General features: G+C 42.0%; 1 protein-coding gene across 1 annotated transcript; it reads right to left on the bottom strand.

Annotated features, from left to right (window-relative positions):
- Positions 1-7537: 7537 nt before the first annotated feature.
- On the bottom strand, positions 7538-10587 carry LOC138971921 (tigger transposable element-derived protein 4-like). The gene is made up of 2 exons (XM_070344768.1): positions 9761-10587; positions 7538-9560 (listed from the first exon to the last, which is right to left on the bottom strand). Exons 1-2 carry the CDS (start codon positions 10585-10587, stop codon positions 8066-8068), a joined length of 2322 nt encoding a protein of 773 aa, XP_070200869.1. The 3' UTR covers positions 7538-8065.
- Positions 10588-19188: the final 8601 nt, after the last annotated feature.

Genomic DNA, 19188 nt, shown 5'->3' on the forward strand with positions numbered 1-19188 from the left:
AATATATCTGCACATGTGGAGTGTAAACATATGTGCGTACATGCAATGACAAGGATGCTGGCTGTTTGTGTGCTTGCAGGATTTAGCAAGTGGAACATCCTTTTCACTGGTAAATAACTAGTTGATAGATACATTCTGTCGGCTGTTTTTAGCACATGTAATTCGGTAAGTAAGCTACCTTTAAGGGACACGCTGCGCGATTTTCCTCCAGTTAATAATCAATCTGAATAATCTAACACTTATTTACACATTCATACACAAGAGACTGCTTGCATACCTCAATACAGTCAATGGAATACAACTAGTGTTTCCAAATAAAATCAAAAGTACAAACATTTAACCATTTTTGGCTCACGAAGTGTAGCCTATGCGATGCTAACTTTTGTCTGTCTGTGCGTGCGTGCGTGCGTATGTATGTATGTATGTATGTCTGTGGTAGAAACTTTAACATTTGAAGACGTCATATTACATTGACGTCACATTATGACGTACGAGGGTTAGACGTCACGCGATGGAATTACTGAAAGTCTCGGTGATTGTTATTTTGAGCGGGCCGAGACTATTTGGCAGTCGTGTCCATGTAAGTAGGCTACATGCAGACAGACAGATATAGATCTAGTGTCTCGCTTTCTTGCACAGTTTCACCTATGCTCTTTCTGTGTGTGTGTGTGTGTGTATGTGTGATCGTGACGGAGTGATTGAGTTTGTGTTACTGTTTGTCGATTTCTTACGTGAGCCTTGAAGGCTTCGCCTCTTGTTTATCGATAGTATTAGGTTGCACAAAATCAAACGGGGCAGAGCTCTATAAATCAGAAATAAAATACAAAGGACATTACCGCTGTAAACATTACTTGTTACTTGGTCCTATGGCTCATGACGTAGGCTATGTATTATTAGAGCGTAACGGGGGCGCAACTCGTGTGCGACCCTGACACACCTTTAACCTGCCTCTAGTATTGTTTGTTTTTGTGACTGGTGAGACTCTTTTGCAAGTGCTGCGAATGTAGGTAAGGATGGCTGCTACCTGTTGTGTGAGTCTTGTGGTGTTGTGTTTAGTATTGAGACCAGTGGAAGCGATTCTTGATTCGGCGACAGGGACAGGTGTGTTCCGCCATGGTCCCGCCATTACTCCGCTCGAGTACAGCCGTTAGTTTTTGCTGAGTTTGAACAGTGACCTGCCAGTGTACATTATTGATCGAGTGAGGGCTCTTTGCAGTTTACACATCCTAATCTGTGATATTCCTAATGTGATTGCTCTGCTGTGAAACTCAACTCTTGTGATATGAGAGGGTAAATTTACATAGTGCAATATAATATTTGATTGTGATAGACGTTTGACCTTATTTAGATTGTATCTGTAAATGTATTAAATTTAAAGATGACACAGAAAGCACCTTAGGTCAGTATTATTGGAAATATGATAAATATGCTTGTTGTTACATACGTGAACCTATGTGTCATGTGTGTTGTCCTATACAATTGTTGTTATAGGCAGGCAGAGTGTGCCGAAGAAAAATGTCCATTTTTATGTAATATTTTAATGGACAATAAAGTGCTGTTATTGCTATTGTTATTAAAGAAGCGCTTACCTCCCTTTTTTCTCAAATGTTATTGTAATGCTTAGTCTAAATTGGTTATGATTCTCGTGTAACATATTGAGGCAAATCTGTAACAATGTTTGTATTTATGTGTTCATTCGTTATAACCAGTATTGATTCGAGGGCTATGTTCAGTCAGTGATAAAAGCAGTTTCTTCTCTGTGACTGTGTACGTTATTAGTGTTGGACTGCTTTGGAGACTGACAAACATACGAGCTTGCAACAATCATCCTGAGTTTCGCTACAAATTCGCCTTTTCATTGCTATGTTTGATAATATTTCATGTGCCAGGATGTGTTTCATACAACCATGATGTATACTTGTTATACATTTAGAGCGATTACGTTTCAAACTTCATTGTTCTTGTGTTGATATGTTATCAGCCAAAAACTTTTTAACAACAACAAAATAAATAAAAAATAAAAATCTCTACCTGCAACGTCCATAGTCAGATCCACTACCTTTTCTTCCATCATTTCTTCCATCATCGTAAAAGCATTGGAACAATATGGAAATTTAACATGAATTGTAACGTTGATTCAACACTACAAAACTATTAAAGACAATATAAACAAATTTGAAAACGTTATGACGATTTATGATACTATGTATCGATTGAACACTGGATTTCCCTTCTTTGAGCCATGTCAAAAATACAAATGACGTAAAATATTTCTGAATATATTTATAAATAAACTATGCAAAAAAAGTAATTCACCCTTGTTAGTACCACAACTAAATCATTCATGGCTGTGTTAATTCATTCAGACGTTCAACGCCATTAAAGGCGCTCCTCTTGGCTATCTGCAATATTTTAAATAAAAGATCTATTTCTTTTACAGGGGTCAAGTGACAGCTGCCCAAATAAAGGTACCCCCAAAATAAACCTCACAAAAAAAGTAACGTACCACTTTAAAAATAAAATACAACTCATATTATGTACAACGTGTTATCCTACATACGTGAGAGAGACACTCGTGAGATAATAATCGTTCAAATCACACGTGTGTATATCATGTAAATGAGGTCATGTCAAGCAAGTCGGGCATGGACCTGTTTTTCCACTGCTTATGATGCCAAAGTCACCGAGACAAACGTCATTATAGAAAAAAAATTGCGCTCGCTAATTACCCTCGATGAAATTTTAGAAGTAACACGTCACGCCACAATTTCAGAGTGACGTTTCTTTACTTTGACGTAATAGATTGCACGAGGCTTTAGAAAAGATCGAGGTTCCAAAACCAAGCGTCTTCAATTTAGCTGCCTCGACTGCAGGACATTTTCAGTAAAATACACGTACGTACAGTATATAGGATAAACAGAATACTACATGGCTTGCTGTGTCGTACCAGATTTACACTCGTTGCTTTTTCAAATAGTAAACAGCTCGCTTTCGCTCGCAGTTCAATATTTAAAAGAAAAAATCGTGTAAATCTGATACAAAACAGCAAGCCATGTAGTATTCTCTGTGTATGTTTAACAACATACGAGAAGAAAGCCAAATCAATTGCCTATGCAGAAAAAATTGTTTTATTTCTATATCTTGTGTATTTCACTTGTAATCTCTTTGGAACTGATGCATGAGTCTATCACATAATCAGTAAAATAAAATAAAATGTGGGAGATTGATTTGGGGGGAACCCTTTTATTGGCCTGCGGTCAAGTCACCTGTGTAAAATACACATATAACTCCGGAAAGTGAATGGCGTACAAAGTCTGAGTGAATTTACACAGAAAGGAATGCTTTATTTGGGTTGAGAAAATTTATTTTTTGCCGAGAATATGTATGCATAATCAGATGCGATAATGTTGACATTTGTTGTAAATTGTGAGAAAAAAATGCTAACATGATCTTATGTAACGCTATGAAAAATAAGACTTTCATCGGGTAATTAATACCAGATGTCAGTAACAAACTTCATGATAAAATGAATTATTTATTGTTCATTGAATAATTTTTTTTGTGAATAATTTCCAATCTTTATTAATCCACATGATTATATTCAAATTTGTTGTTTTTTGAGAAAGAATAATATAAAAATATTAAGAAGTGTTTGTGTTTATGATTTTGTTCATCATATTTATGATTGAGATATATCCATGACCTTCGCTTACCGAACGACGTATCATCATATTTATGATTGAGATATATCCATGACCTTCGCTTACCGAACGACGTATCATGAAGGAATGCATCTTCTGCCTGCTGTTCACATTCACTGATGTCAGTGGCATCTGAAATAAAATAACAATATGATAAAACCTACAGAAACAGACTATGTGCACTCACACCTGGGGCATCTGCAGATGTCTTGAATATGGTGTGGCAGAATCTGCAAATGTTTTATTCAATTGAATTTGTGCAAATATAAGGACAAAACTATTATCACATGAATTGGTCTGGTGATTAAAAACGTTCTCATTCGCAGTAGCGAACATCATAGTGTCCAGGTTCACCGTTTGCCTGTTCATCGTATACATTCACAAAAATGTACTGCCAAATGGTGCCCCCTCCCCCCCCCCCTCCCCTCCCCTCCCCCATACAATCACACTGACATGACATGCGCACAAACAAAATGATGATCCCGCAGTGGGGCACTGCGGTTATGAAATTAAAGGCCCCTCCTGTTTTTGGAACCGCAGGAGCTTTCTAGTTTGCTGTTAGGTAGATTTTTGGTTCCTCTTTCCTGTCATGCTCTCTTTTTCTTCATGAATTATTTTCTTTTATCTGCCTTCTTGCTCATTCACCTGTATTTTTTCCAAAAATCTCTTCTCTTGCCCCTTGTCTCGCGATTCATGTATAGTTTAATCTGTTAGTGTTCTGATGTAAGTCCAGCAGTAGATAGGTTAAGCCTATTTTAACATACTGGAAACTGGTAATCTTCCAGTAGGTATTAATTTAGTTTTACTAAAGCCTGCTGGGACACAAGTAATGGGTTAGTGCATTTGTAAACAGGAATCGCTTGACAAGTGGCCCCCTTCATCCCCCCCTTCCTCGTCCTGATATGGCTCTGCGTAGTCGGCTGGACGTTAAGCAACAAATAAACAAACAAACAAACAAACAAAATGATTGAGTATATGGCTGTGCTAGCCACTACTTGTACTAAAACGATAACATCAAACTCGTAATATTATTTTGTAAAATGTTTTGTAAAAATTGTCTTCATCAATGGTGTTTATCAAAGGAAGAGAACAAAATTCTCAAGGCAATGAACGCACTCACCGTGACTGAACAGGCATCATACAAAAGCAGCCACACAAATACATACAGAGGCACGCATGTGTGTGCAGATTCTTTGCAACACATGCTTTGCAGGAATAACCATTCAAAACCTGTTGTAATAAAACCCTGCAGATTGAGCCGCATGTCAGTCCGCATGTCTTCTCAGTTCAAGTGTGACTTTGTTGAATGCTGTCCAATCTTGTGGCAGTGACTTTTCACTCTCCAGCTGGAAATGCCATGCATCCCTGTTCACAACACCAAACTCCCTACCCCAAGCAAGCCATGACCACTGAACCTTCAATCAATGAATCAATGAGTCTTATATCGCGCATATTCCGTGGGTACAGTTCTAGGCGCTCTGCAGTGATGCCGTGTGAGATGAAATTTTATACGGCCAGTAGATTGCAGCCATTTCGGCGCATATTTACCGTTCACGGCCTATTATTCCAAGTCACACGGGTATAGGTAGACAATTATTAACTGTGCCTAAGCAATTTTGCCAGGAAAGACCCCATTGCCTGAACCTTGGGAGAGTTCGCCTTTTCATTTATGTCCTGGGCTCTTCCACTTCCAGCCGACGCCAGCACCCCGCTGAGTTTAGCCAGAGACTATAGAGTATACACTCTACAGTCTCTGGTTTAGCCAGCTCAGCCTTCCTCCACCACCCACCCCCATCCCCCTGCTCCTGCCTGTGAGCAGAGAGGTGTCAACTTGAGGCCACCTGCACTGTTCGATCATGTCAGCTTTCCGCCTCTGTCACCTTTCCGATTCGGCCTGTTGATCAGCAATTGACGCTTCTCTTGTTTACGTCCGACAGACAAGAAAAAATAGCATAGTGCAGTTTCATGTTGCTCTGAATGCAAGCAAGTGTACTCTACTCCTGACCCAGAACCACCCCCTCCTGCTGGGTACTTGTGCACTCAAGTTAACACGATACTGACATCACGTACTCCTATTACGCACTGCAGCTGTGGTGACCATAGTACCAAGCAATGCAGAAGCACTGCCGCTAATGCGTTCCGGAGACTAAATACTGTGAAACGGGAAAGGGGGGAAAATGCCAACAGACTAGGATTAAGTTTGGTCAGAGAGATTCTATCTAGTTTGGTATAACTGTAACATGTCATACATGCATACCAGTTGTGCCGTTGCCGATGGAATGTGGTTGATCGCCGGGTAATCCGAATGGCCAAGTCGAGGGCTAAATTTAGCAACATTACCACTTCCGTTTGCTCATTCGCACGTGGAAATGGCCGATTTCGAAGAAAAAACAAGTCTCGGCCCGCTCAAAATAACAATGACCGAGACTTTCAGTAATTCCTTCGCGTGACGTCGAACCCTCTTACGCCATAATGTGACGTCTTCAAGAGACAGACAGACAGAAACAGAGACCATGAGAGAAGAGAGAGAGAGGGGGAACGAAAGAGAGAGAGACTAGAGAGAGAGAGAGAGAACTTCCAAATATCTCAAATCTTCAAAAATGTCTTTTATTTTGGCCTAAAACCGGCAGGAAAACAAGCAGACGTGACATGGCTTAGATTGGTTCAGCGACTTTTTTGGCGGGAACTATTTTCCAAGTTTTATTTGCGAAAGATTTCCTTATCCTTCTCTTTGGGGTAAAATAATCGGGCGAAATAATCTGATGACGTTTACATTTGTGCGTCACTTCTTTTTTGACGTCATATGGAGAAAAAAACCTGTCAAGGCCGCAAAATTGGGAGATTTTTTCCGTTTCAGTTTCGCTTGATCTTAAACGGTGGTCTTCTGCATTTAGAGACCAGAACGGGGGTCACCTAAAAGGAGGTGTTCCCGTATCCGAGGTCACGCTAAGCGAGGTTTTCCGTTAGTCATACATAGAAGGCTTTAGGTCGGGACCAACACCCTGATTGATGTTATCAGAGGTGTGACCTTAAACGGTAGTGACGTTAACCGGGGAGTACTGTAACAAGAATTAGGACATTTTAGTTGCACATCAGGTTTTTATTGTGAAATAAAATTGTCACCCTTTTCAGCTCCACTTTTTCGCACTAAGTCAATTACAAAATCAGCTAATGGTTAAAACAAAAAAGAAGTTATGCATATACAGTGGCACGGGACCCGGGAAGACCTTCAATATAGCCGGAACTTCAATATAGGCAATTCTCGGTTATATTGAATTTTCCTCCTTGTTCCTTCAGAAATTCAATATAACCGAACTTTTTTTCACTATACTGTACGTTCTTATTTCCGTGTCCACACATTGCATTTGATGTGAGATATATTCCCATTAATCTTTCACCTGTTGGCTGTTGTTCTTCGAGCCTCCTTGCTTTTTTCTGCACACACACACACACACACACACACACACACACACACACACACACACGGACACACTTTCACACGGCACACGCACCCCTTACACACACAAACACACAGAGCCATTCACAGTATCAGACCGACGCCAAATGAAGTATTTGATTAAAAGTTTAAGGAAAAAGAAGACATGAAATAATCCAGTCTGTCATTGACTGAAGGTTGGCAAAGTGGTGCGATGCTATCAGAAGAACAATGTTTGCCACAAAGGTTTACACTCTCGGCATATGTTTTATAAGCTTAGCACAAAAACATGTAAATAGACAACTAAAAAAAGAAAGAAAGAAAAAAACTTTCATACATAAAGGACAATGTTTAAGAAAGGATGAGAGAGAGAGGGAGAGAGAGAGAGGGGGGGGGGGGGGGGGTAAGTGCAAAATGGTTCAGAATAAGCTATAATAGCGAAGCGCGCAATAACCATTTGAGCCGAATTAAGAGACACATTAAACATTTCAAGAAAAAATGACATAACTGCTGTTCAAAATACGGAAAAAATCACACACACACACACACACAAGAAGGCCATCAGCACTGACAGACACGCGGTTCAAGAGTATGGTACACAAACCACAAAGTGGTTGGGAACCCAGGTTGACGCAGGTTTGTCTTTCCCCAGACAAGACGTCCACATGATAGTCGGCAAGCTTTCCTGGGAAGTGTTGGTCTCACTTTGTCGACAGATGCGAGGCTGCACAACTCTATGGAGGTCCTTTCTTACATTGAAACCTCCATACTGTGGGTACACAGACTGGACAGGCACACCCAGTACACTACTCAAACCATGGATTCCCCACATACTCATGTAGGATCCTGGGCATCGGCAGTTCATCACCTCATTCTGAAAAAGGTTTTTCATGTCTTCTTCCGTCACGTTGATGGAAAATACCTGGCCTCAGTATGACATGTAAGTCTTCACCAAATTCTGAAGATCCGTCCCCGATGCAAGGAAATCATGAGAAAGATACAGGTCTGAATTCTGTACCATCTCAAAAATGTTACGGACCCGCATCTCAGTGTGATGATCTTCATCTCCATATGCTAGGAGAGACCCGCACCGCGGCAGACAATTTCCGTCAGCACACACCCGCACTGGAAGACGCTGCGGAGAATCATGAGGATACAGCTCGAGGGACACATAGTCCACTTTTGGTTTTTCTGGCAGGTATGGTTTGTATGTGATGGGCGTTTGTGCGAACAAGGAATGCGTTTCTGCAGCAACAATGTTCTCAAGCTCCTCGTAGGATGATGCATCTTTGATCAGTGTTGCAAGATTGTCAAAAAACGCGAAAGAGTCATCTGTTGTATGCCTGGTGGAACCCTTGCTGGTTGATGGACGAGGCGTGTCCTTATTGGTTGATGGACGAGGTGTGTCCTTGCTGGTTGACGGACGAGGCGTGTCCTTGCTGGTTGACGGACGAGGCGTGTCCTTGCTGGTTGACGGACGAGGCGTGTCCTTGCTGGTTGACGGACGAGGCGTGTCCTTGCTGGTTGACGGACGAGGCGTGTCCTTGCTGGTTGGCGGACGAGGCGTGTCCTTGCTGGTTGACGGACGAGGCGTGTCCTTGCTGGTTGACGGACGAGGCGTGTCTTTCCTGGTTGACGGACGAGGCGTGTCCTTGCTGGTTGACGGACGAGGCGTGTCCTTGCTGGTTGACGGACGAGGCGTGTCCTTGCTGGTTGACGGACGAGGCGTGTCCTTGCTGGTTGACGGGGGAGAAGTGGAATGGCTCCAAGTGAATGAATGACCTGCCTGTTCAGGCTTTGATGGTGACGAAAAGAAATCTGTGATTCTGCTTTGTATTGTGGAAGATGTTAGAAGCAAATGTTCCAATTGACCGCTGAATTTCTGAAATCCTCTTCTGATCTCTTCATTTGCTCCCGTTTGCAACAGATACAGCTCAATAGTTGAAAGAGCAGACAAAGCCTCCAACTTTGAGATAGACGGAGGTTGCTCCCCACAGTCATCCCCATCAGAGTCGTTGTTGTCGTTGATGGTCTCATCGGTGTCACCTCTGGTAGAGCTAAGTGAGGACAAGATGTCTTCTGTTGAAGGAACCGCGCATGTAGCAACATCATTGTCAACATCACAAAACTCTTCCAGGGACACACCCAGCTCCTTGTAGAGTCGTGACAAGAGCGGCTCCATGTCAGCAGCCTCAATGTCAGCTCTCACGTCGCATGGCATCTCAGTGCAGGCTTCTCCTTCATCCAGGTCACTTCGATTAAATCCTGCTTTCCGGAAACAGTTTCTGACTGTGGATGGTTTGACATTGTCCCATGCGCGCTTCAGGTTCCTGACGGCATCGAGGAGGGTGACGCTGAACTCATCCAAGGGCAGGCCTGAATCAACGTGAAGAATGAGCCTGGAGAGCAGCCGGGACCTGAAAAAATACCAATTTCAAACCTTAATTGTGTGCTAGTGTGTGAGTGATTGTGAGTGTATGTGTATGTGTGTGTGTGTGTGTGTGTGTGTGTGTGTGTTTGTGTGTGTGTGTGAGAGAAAGAGTGTGTATGTGTGTGTATGTGAGAGAGGGAAAGAGAGAGAGAGCACACACACACACACACACACACACACACACGTCCTCACCTGTAGAAGAATTTCAAATTCTTGATCACACCACAGTCCAAAGGTTGGAGTTTGGATGTGGCAATTGGTGGGAGGAAAAGCACTTCTGTTGCCAGGAGGCCTTGAATTTTGACATGAGCAGTGCAATTGTCGATCACAAGTAAGACCTTTCGGTTTGCACTGTCCATGGACCGGTCAAAATCGCGCAACCACTTCTCGAATAGGTCGGATGTCATCCAGGCTTTCTTGTTCGATGTATAGCGAAGTGGCAACTCAATGCCTTTGAAGCACCGGGGTTTGGCAAACTTCCCGATGACCAAAAGCGACTGTTTCTCTGACCCGTCCATGTTACAGCAAAGACTCACAGTTACTCTTTCCTTAGACTGCTTTCCTCCATGGCACTTCTTAGATTTGAACTCAAAGGTTCTATCAGGCAGCATACGGAAGAATAGAGCGCATTCATCCATGTTGAAGATGTCCTTCTCCTTATACTTTTGAAGAGTTGGGGTCAGCACTTCGCTAACCCATGCATCTGTGGACACTTCATCTACGCTTTCACGTTCGCCGCACACTTTTCGACAGTTGATGTTGTGTCGCTTGTTGAATCGGCTAAGCCAACCGTTCGTGCACTCAAAGTCATTTAAGCCGAGTTTTCTTGCGAACTCTTCAGCTTTCTTCTTCAGTACTGGCCCACTTATAGGAATGGCATTACTCCTGGCTCCTTTGAACCACTGAAGAAGTGCATGCTCTATTTCTTCCTGTCGAGCTACTCTATGTGATCTCTGGATTTTTGGATCTATTTCTCCGCTGTAGTAAAGACTTAATTTCAATGTTTCTTTTTCTGTCATAATCTTGGTCACACAACCTGCCGAAATTCCATATTCCTCAGCTACTTCTTTTCTTTTTTTGCAGCCAGTTTCCAGCTTCTGAATAAGCTCGATTTTTCTTTTAATTGTCAGACTCACCCTTTTTTGTTTTGCAGCCATTTTTGCTAGTGTACAAAGGGAAACTACTCGCATGAACAAGAGAAATTAAGTCGGGGAGATCTACGCACCACAAGACTACATGGCGTAGATCTAGCTGTCAGAGGCCCGCGGCATTGTTAGACTGTAATTGTTATCAGAGACCTCCTGACCCGAAAGTTGATGCTGATCTGGCCTATCCCCTTCCTCAACTGATTGCGCCGCTGACAGAGGCGTGTCATATCATTCGGCGCCAGCGCAGTCATTGTTCTTAAAAATAAAAAGTTAAAAAAAATCTTTGGAGCAAACATTTAATATAGCCAGGTAAAAACGTCCCGTGGGCTGAATTTTTGTTTCAATATAGCCGGGATTTCAATATAACCGACTTCAATATAGCCAACATTTTTTAACAAAGAAAAAGTAGAGCTTCAGCCGGGACCTGAAAAATTCTTCAATATAGCCGGGATTTCAATATAGCCTACTTCAATATAGCCGGGTTTCACTGTAATACTTGAAACAAAACAATAACCAGTATTCAACGAGGACACAAGCTCAAGCAAAAAAGCCTACATCACGTGACCAAAACAATACAATATCAGCTGATCATTAAATATACAGATGGATTTATAACGTATTTAATTAGCTTTGTGTCATAAATTACTTAATCAAAAGCCCTTCCCGATCACTTACTTTACACGGATCAGAGACTGTATACTCTATAGTCTCTGACACGGATGCAGACGTCGACAAGATAAGAACAGGGCAAGAGGAAGTAAGGGAAGCAACTGCCTGAAAGTGCCCGACCCGGGAATATAGTCAGTTACTTCCCTTATTTCAACTTCGCTTGCTCACTTGACTGGGGGGGGGGGGGGGGGGGGGGAATGGAGGGGGGGGGGAGGATGGAGGGGGCGGCAGCTCACTCTGTAGAGCACTGGACTTGTGATCGGAAGGTCGCAGGTTTGAATTCTGGCCGGGACGGACACGGGTCAGCTTGATGTGCAGACCTAGAGACAGAAGCCATGTCCCACCCCCGTGTCACCACAATGACACGCAAAAGACCTCGGTCATTTCTGCCATAAGTGCAGATGACTGATACCACCTAAACACGCATACACTTGTGTATCTCGTCAAAAGCCGTGAGGGCGTAACACTCGAATCATAAAACACTGTCCATCCTGTAGTCATCAAAGGTGATGCGATTGAGATAGTCAGCGAGTACAAGTATTTAGGTGTAGTTCTAGATAACAAGCTAAGCTGGTTTAATCATGTTGATGCTGTTTTTAAGAAGACGCAGTCAAGATTGTTTTTCCTGCGCAAGCTGAGATCATTCCATGTGTGTAACAAGATGCTGTACATGTTTTATCAGAGTATGGTGTGCAGTGTGATGGTGTTTGCATCAGTGTGTTGGGGAGGGAATGCCACTGCAAGGGACACTGGCAGGCTGAACAGGCTGATAAAGAAAGCAAGTTCTACTGTAGGCCAGAGCCTTGACACCCTTGAAGTCCTTGTCGAAAGAAGGCTTGCCAGTAAGTCCAGAGCTATTCTGTTCGACCCAGGGCATCCCCTCCACGACGCACTGATGGATCTCCGCATCACACGGAACGCTCGGTTTCTCATGCCTAGGTGTCGAACGGAGCGTTTTCGGCGTTCTTTTCTTCCTGCAGCTGTGAGATATTTTAACAGCAACCGAGCCATCGTCCTGGCCACAGACTATCAGTGATGCCTTTTAAATGTACCTCTTAGTGATAGATTTAATATGATTTGATGACTGTTGACCTTTGATCATAACTAGTGCTGTGAAAATGAGCTCTAGCTTTGTTGTGATGGTGTTGACACTATATTTTGCCCAATTGAGTCTAACTACCTGATGGCTAATCTACTGTGATACCTGTGATAACTGATGATGATTACTGTTATTGGTTTTTATGTGTTTGGTTGGTCTCTTCCTTGGTAGTGCAATAGCATTAATTATGGATTGTTGTTATTATCATTTACATAAAAACTTATCTGTTAATCCAAACAATGATATAATTACTGTGATGTTCTTAACTACACTTTAACATGGAATGTATGTATGTATGTATGTATGTATGTAGGTATGTATGTAGGTATGTATGTAGGTATGTATGTAGGTATGTATGTAGGCATGTATGCATGTGTATTGGTGTGTCGGTGTGTCAGGTGTGCAAGAAAAAGGGTATTTTTATATCATGGGTTTTATGAATGTTCTTCTTTTATTCTCTTATACAGTTATAGTTATTAATTAATGACCTATATGTGCTGATGACTAAATTAATTTCCTTTGTTGGATCAATAAAATGTTATGAGTTATGAGTTATGAGTTAACCCATAATATTGTCCTGAGAGGCGAAATATTAGCCTGTAAGAGGAACAAGAACAAGAACAAGAAGAACAAGGACAGACAACACGTTGATAGAACACACAGCCTGACTGCAGTGGGCAGGTATATGGTGGTGAACACAAGCCCTTAACATTGACAGACAACACGTTGATAGAACACACAGCCTGACTGCAGTGGGCAGGTATATGGTGATGAACACAAGCCCTTAACATTGACAGCAAGCTTCACGTGCCTACGATAGGGATCCTGCACCTCAAAGTCTATCATATCGAAGATCACAGCACGGCCTCATCTTCCACAGATTATTTTGACTGTGTGTCAGTTTCATTGTTTTGACTGTGTGTCAGTTTCATTGTTTTGACTGTGTGTCAGTTTCATTGTTTTGACTGTGTGTCAGTTTCATTGTTTTGACTGTGTGTCAGTTTCATTGTTTTGACTGTGTGTCAGTGTCATGGTATTAGTGCTAGGACTAGCTGCAGAATAGGGGCTGAATTGTTCGGATTGGTATACCAACATGATACTTTATACAGTTAAAAAGACATCTCTCAGGATCCAAATGCCAGGGAGGGGCAACTTCTAAATGGTCTATGAACGAAAATATGACCTGTTTAGTAAGCATACCCTCAAAACGCACTTTTGCAGAAGGTGAACATTCAAAACACCAGTTCTTTGCAACTAAGAGTTTAGTTTACCTTTGAATTAACATTTATGTTTGCCTGTACCATGTTTCTAACATCAGGACAATAAACACACTGCAGGGGCGGATCCAGGGGGGGTTCCGGGGTTTCCGGACCCCCCTCCCCTAAAAAAAAAGTATTAAAAAAATACATTTAAAAATAAAGAGAAACTGAAGGCTCAAATTGCACCAGATTCCTCCATTTTCCTTGATTTGTATCAACATTTTCCGGGGGGGCATGCCCCCGGCCCCCCCTAGGAGCTGGCCTCTGTCTTCTAAATGACGGTTTCGGAAAGTAGTTGGGTAATTTGCTGGCTCAGGTTGCACCAGATCGGTCAATTTTCCTTGTATTGGTAATCTAATTTGTCTTCTTAAATATACTTTTTGAAGGTGTATTAGGGGAAGTTTCTTGGCTCAGATTGCACCAGATTGCTCCATTTTCGCGCACACAACTAAACGCTTCGCGTCGTCGAATTGTCCCTTTAAGAAATTTGGAAATCCCCATGATGTGATCCGCCCCTGCACTGGCTATTGACGTTTTATAATTATATACAATTGAATCGGTTTTCTTTTCAAGAACGGTACCGTCTAGTAACAATCGCAAGCTTGCACATTGACTATTAAAATTATGCAAATGACAAATATTTTCTTGCTATTTGCTATCTTTTTGGAATGGGTTCATGATTCTGCTTTATTTTAAAGCAAAGACAGATGACACTACGACACTACATACTGATGTAAAATATACTGTCCGGTCAATTATCTACAGATAAATTCTCAACAAGGTTGTAGAGGCCCTCCTATTTACAAATACTGTACACAAGCTGTATTTCTACTATTCGTTAACAAAGAAATGCATTTCATGCATAATGCCAGAGTTTGAAAAAGAAACCTGTAAACATAGTTTCTTCTATATCCATAGCGATTTACTCACATAACCGGTTCATGAATTCAGTCTTTCAGTCACGCTGGCATTAGCCATCACAGAAGCAAAGAGCAGTGCAGGGGACACCCGCTGTGGCACAGCTACACGGACCTCTACAACCTTTCTTGCAGCTGCATTTTACTAGTTCAGAGCAGATCTTAGATGCATCTGGAAGTGATGTCCAAACAGGCGAATAAGTTCTATCAACTTCTTCCCAGCCCCAGCTTGCAGGATCTGGAATCTCTGGCTGCGGAATGAGAGCTTCCTTCCAGATGAGTGCATGCAGGATCGCTCTTTTCGTGTGTTCAAGAAGAGCAGCTTGAGTGGGTGGGGTGTTTTCCAGCATGCACCCTTTCTTCGTGAACAGGTGTTTTCTGGCATCGTTCACCTTGTCGGAAACACTGGTCTAGTTGAACATCAACGAGACAAAGAGCTCAATCTGGCTGAACTTGTCCGGTGATGCAAGCACCCAAAGGAACAGCTGTGAATTCTGGATCAGACATCCACACTTCCCAGCATCTCTTCTTACTGACACCAAAGAAAGATGACACAGTGTCGCAGCCAGTCAGAGAATGAAACATCAGAGGTGCTGCTTATTTCTCTGGGCGTAGTCGTGAATAGGCAGAAGACGATAGTGGGATCCAGCACAAATGCCACCCACAGGTTTTACCATGGAGGGAATGGTAGTGAGTGAGCTGTTGCAAGCACCACTACATCAGTGTCTAAATTCCTGATCATGACGTCAGTGTGATTCATTCTGGCTAGGTCAGAACAGTTTACAGCCAGTCTGGTGTCAGCCTCTACGTGTGAACAAGGGGACAGCCTGGCTCCTAATGGTCCTCACTAATGTCACTAGAACTAACAAAGTCCTCACCTTGTGTTGCAATGACCACTTTCCCGTCTTCCTTGACGAGCTTCAGATTTTCAGACAGGATGAAACAGCTCTTCTTTGTTTTGACTGTTTCATAGGAATTCTGGCCGATTGCGTGACAGAGCAACGTCTCCGTTCACTCTTCTCCTCATGCCAGAGCCTCGTTTCTTCCTCACTGATAACTTCAGACTGTTGTCACGATAACAGTCCCAAACAATGTCAACGCGATCAGCGTTAGACAGGCACACCAGGACATATGCTAAAAAGACAGCATCACTGTACTCTTGGAATGTTTGTGCTTGGCACCATCAATGAGAACAGCTGATACTTGTGGTTCAGTGAGTACTGGGTCATGAGTTTTCTCAAAACAGTGCAGGAGATCGCTTTTGTTGCCGTGGCGCAATTCTCCAGAATCTGAGATTGATGGAGGGAATGACTGGTTTTCGTGCTGAAAGAATTCATCAAGGTCTCCTCCTCTAGCCTGACATCCAACATACAATCTTGCAAACAAACCACAGTTGGTCTTGGCTGTCTTCAGCTTCAGATTCTTCGTCATCTGAGTAGACTTGTTCTGATTTCTGAAAAGGGCTACCGGTACTCTGTTAAGGTGAATTGGGTCTGACAGTGGCTTTGACCTTAGCAGCAGCCTTTCAGCTAGTTTCAACCGGCTCAATCTGGTATCTTATCATGGCTTAACCTGAAGTGCAAAACCCTCGTCTGGCGATGTGAGCCAGTCCCAACATCGTGAGACGTAACTTGTTGTCAACTTGAGGGTCAATCTTCGAAGCAGCTTCCCGAATATGTGACTTAAGCTGGTATGTAGAACCTCCAGAAAGATTTCCAGTTTTGCCACAGTTAAACATACAGGTCTCTTGTGGAGAAACTTGCCCACTCTCTCTGCGTGATCTCTTTCCTGTCTCGCCTTCATCTTTTTCAGCTTCATTATGCCGTCTCTTTTCAGCTCTGTCCAACATTCTTTGGTTGTAGTTAGCACGGCAGTTCTTGTGCCACCTAGCTCCATGTTTGGCTAACTTCTTCTTCTTGTCGTTCGCTGTTATATCGTCAGTCCGGACTGCAGGGCGAAACGTGCTGTCATCTCCAAGTCCTCTTTGAGGCCGTATAGCTTCTTTTGTAGCGATGTCTCCTCTGGCCAGGTGGTGTCCCTCAGAGCACTGTGGTATGGACAAGCCTGCAGGATGTGCTCTGCTGTCTGATTCTTGCCACACGGACATAGGGGGGAGGGAACTAGCTTCAGCTTTGTGGCCATATGATGGTTTAGTCTGTTATGTCCAGTGCGGAGTCTGAGTAGGACGACTTGTTCTTCCTGACCCATCATTGAATTTGTCTATTTTCAGTGATGACTGAAACGCTCCAACTGCTTTAAAACCTTTTAAATGTCTCTCTGCTGTGCTGTAGCTTTCTTCGGTGGGATTTATCAGCTTTTCTGTTGTGTCCTTCTGGCAAAATATGCACAGGCTCCAGTCCATGTGTTTACTCACGCCGCTTGCCATGTCTTCACTGCTTCAGTCTGAACACACACTGTTAAGTAACGCGTTGATATAAACATTGATATATACACATTATTTAGGTCCCTGGGCTCACCTGTATATCACCAAAGCTTTGGTGTGTTCCCTGGTCAATTCAAGCTTATTATTTACCTTCTTTTGTCTCTATTTGGGAGCACCTACAAATATAGCCTAACCCAAAGGTTCCAAAATATGATTTTTCGCTCATTTTTCAAACTTGTATTTATTTTTTTCACTTAAAGGCATTAAAAAGACAACAACAACCCAATAATATGGAGTTATTATGTTTATTCAGTCTTATATTATAGTTTATATGTGTTAAAACGCCCAAACTGTGTGTTTGACATTGTTCGCGTTTTGGCACTCCGTTGCCTAGCAACCAAATTTACCAAAGGACAAAAATTGCTTGCCCCCCCCTGGAATTTACATTCTTTGGATGTCTTCTAACAGCACACCAAATGATATGTTGGTATACAAATTTGAACAATCGTTTCAACTAGGGGCCCCACTATATTGACTGTGTGTCAGTTTCATGGTTTTGACTGTGTGTCAGTTTCATTGTTTTGACTGTGTGTCAGTTTCATTGTTTTGACTGTGTGTCAGTTTCATGGTTTTGACTGTGTGTCAGTTTCATGGTTTTGACTGTGTGTCAGTTTCATTGTTTTGACTGTGTGTCAGTTTCATTGTTTTGACTGTGTGTCAGTTTCATTGTATTGACTGTGTGTCAGTTTCATGGTTTTGACTGTGTGTCAGTTTCATTGTTTTGACAGTTTGTCAGTTTCATTGTTTTGACTGTGTGTCAGTTTCATTGTTTTGACTGTGTGTCAGTTTCATGGTTTTGACTGTGTGTCAGTTTCATGGTTTTGACTGTGTGTCAGTTTCATGGTTTTGACTGTGTGTCAGTTTCATGGTTTTGACTGTTTGTCAGTTTCATGGTTTTGACTGTGTGTCAGTTTCATGGTTTTGACTGTGTGTCAGTTTCATTGTTTTGACTGTGTGTCAGTTTCATTGTTTTGACTATGTGTCAGTTTCATTATTTTGACTATGTGTCAGTTTCATTGTTGTGACTGTGTGTCAGTTTCATGGTTTTGACTGTGTGTCAGTTTCATTGTTTTGACTATGTGTCAGTTTCATTATTTTGACTATGTGTCAGTTTCATTGTTTTGACTGTGTGTCAGTTTCATTGTTTTGACTGTTTGTCAGTTTCATGGTTTTGACTGTGTGTCAGTTTCATTGTTTTGACTGTTTGTCAGTTTCATGGTTTTGACTGTTTGTCAGTTTTATTGTTTTGACTATGTGTCGTTTCATTGTTTTGACTGTTTGTCAGTTTCATTGTTTTGACTGTCAGTTTCATGGTTTTGACTATGTGTCAGTTTCATTATTTTGACTATGTGTCAGTTTCATGGTTTTGACTGTGTGTCAGTTTCATTGTTTTGACTGTGTGTCAGTTTCATTATTTTGACTATGTGTCAGTTTCATGGTTTTGACTGTTTGTCAGTTTCATGGTTTTGACTGTTTGTCAGTTTCATTGTTTTGACTGTGTGTCAGTTTCATTGTTTTGACTATGTGTCAGTTTCATTATTTTGACTATGTGTCAGTTTCATTGTTTTGACTGTGTGTCAGTTTCATTGTTTTGACTATGTGTCAGTTTCATTGTTTTGACTGTGTCAGTTTCATTGTTTTGACTGTGTGTCAGTTTCATTGTTTTGACTGTGTGTCAGTTTCATGGTGTTGACTGTGTGTCAGTTTCATTGTTTTGACTGTGTGTCAGTTTCATTGTTTTGACTGTGTGTCAGTTTCATTGTTTTGACTATGTGTCGTTTCATTGTTTTGACTGTGTGTCAGTTTCATGGTTTTGACTGTGTGTCAGTTTCATGGTTTTGACTGTTTGTCAGTTTCATTGTTTTGACTGTGTGTCAGTTTCATTGTTTTGACTGTGTGTCAGTTTCATTGTTTTTACTATGTGTCAGTTTTATGGTTTTGACTGTGTGTCAGTTTCATTGTTTTGACTGTGTGTCAGTTTCATTGTTTTGACTAGGCTATGTGTCAGTTTCATTGTTTTGACTGTGTGTCAGTTTCATGGTTTTGACTGTGTGTCAGTTTCATTGTTTTGACTGTTTGTCAGTT

This window comes from Littorina saxatilis, linkage group LG7 (assembly GCF_037325665.1).
Source record: "Littorina saxatilis isolate snail1 linkage group LG7, US_GU_Lsax_2.0, whole genome shotgun sequence".
Lineage (NCBI taxonomy): Eukaryota > Metazoa > Mollusca > Gastropoda > Littorinimorpha > Littorinidae > Littorina > Littorina saxatilis.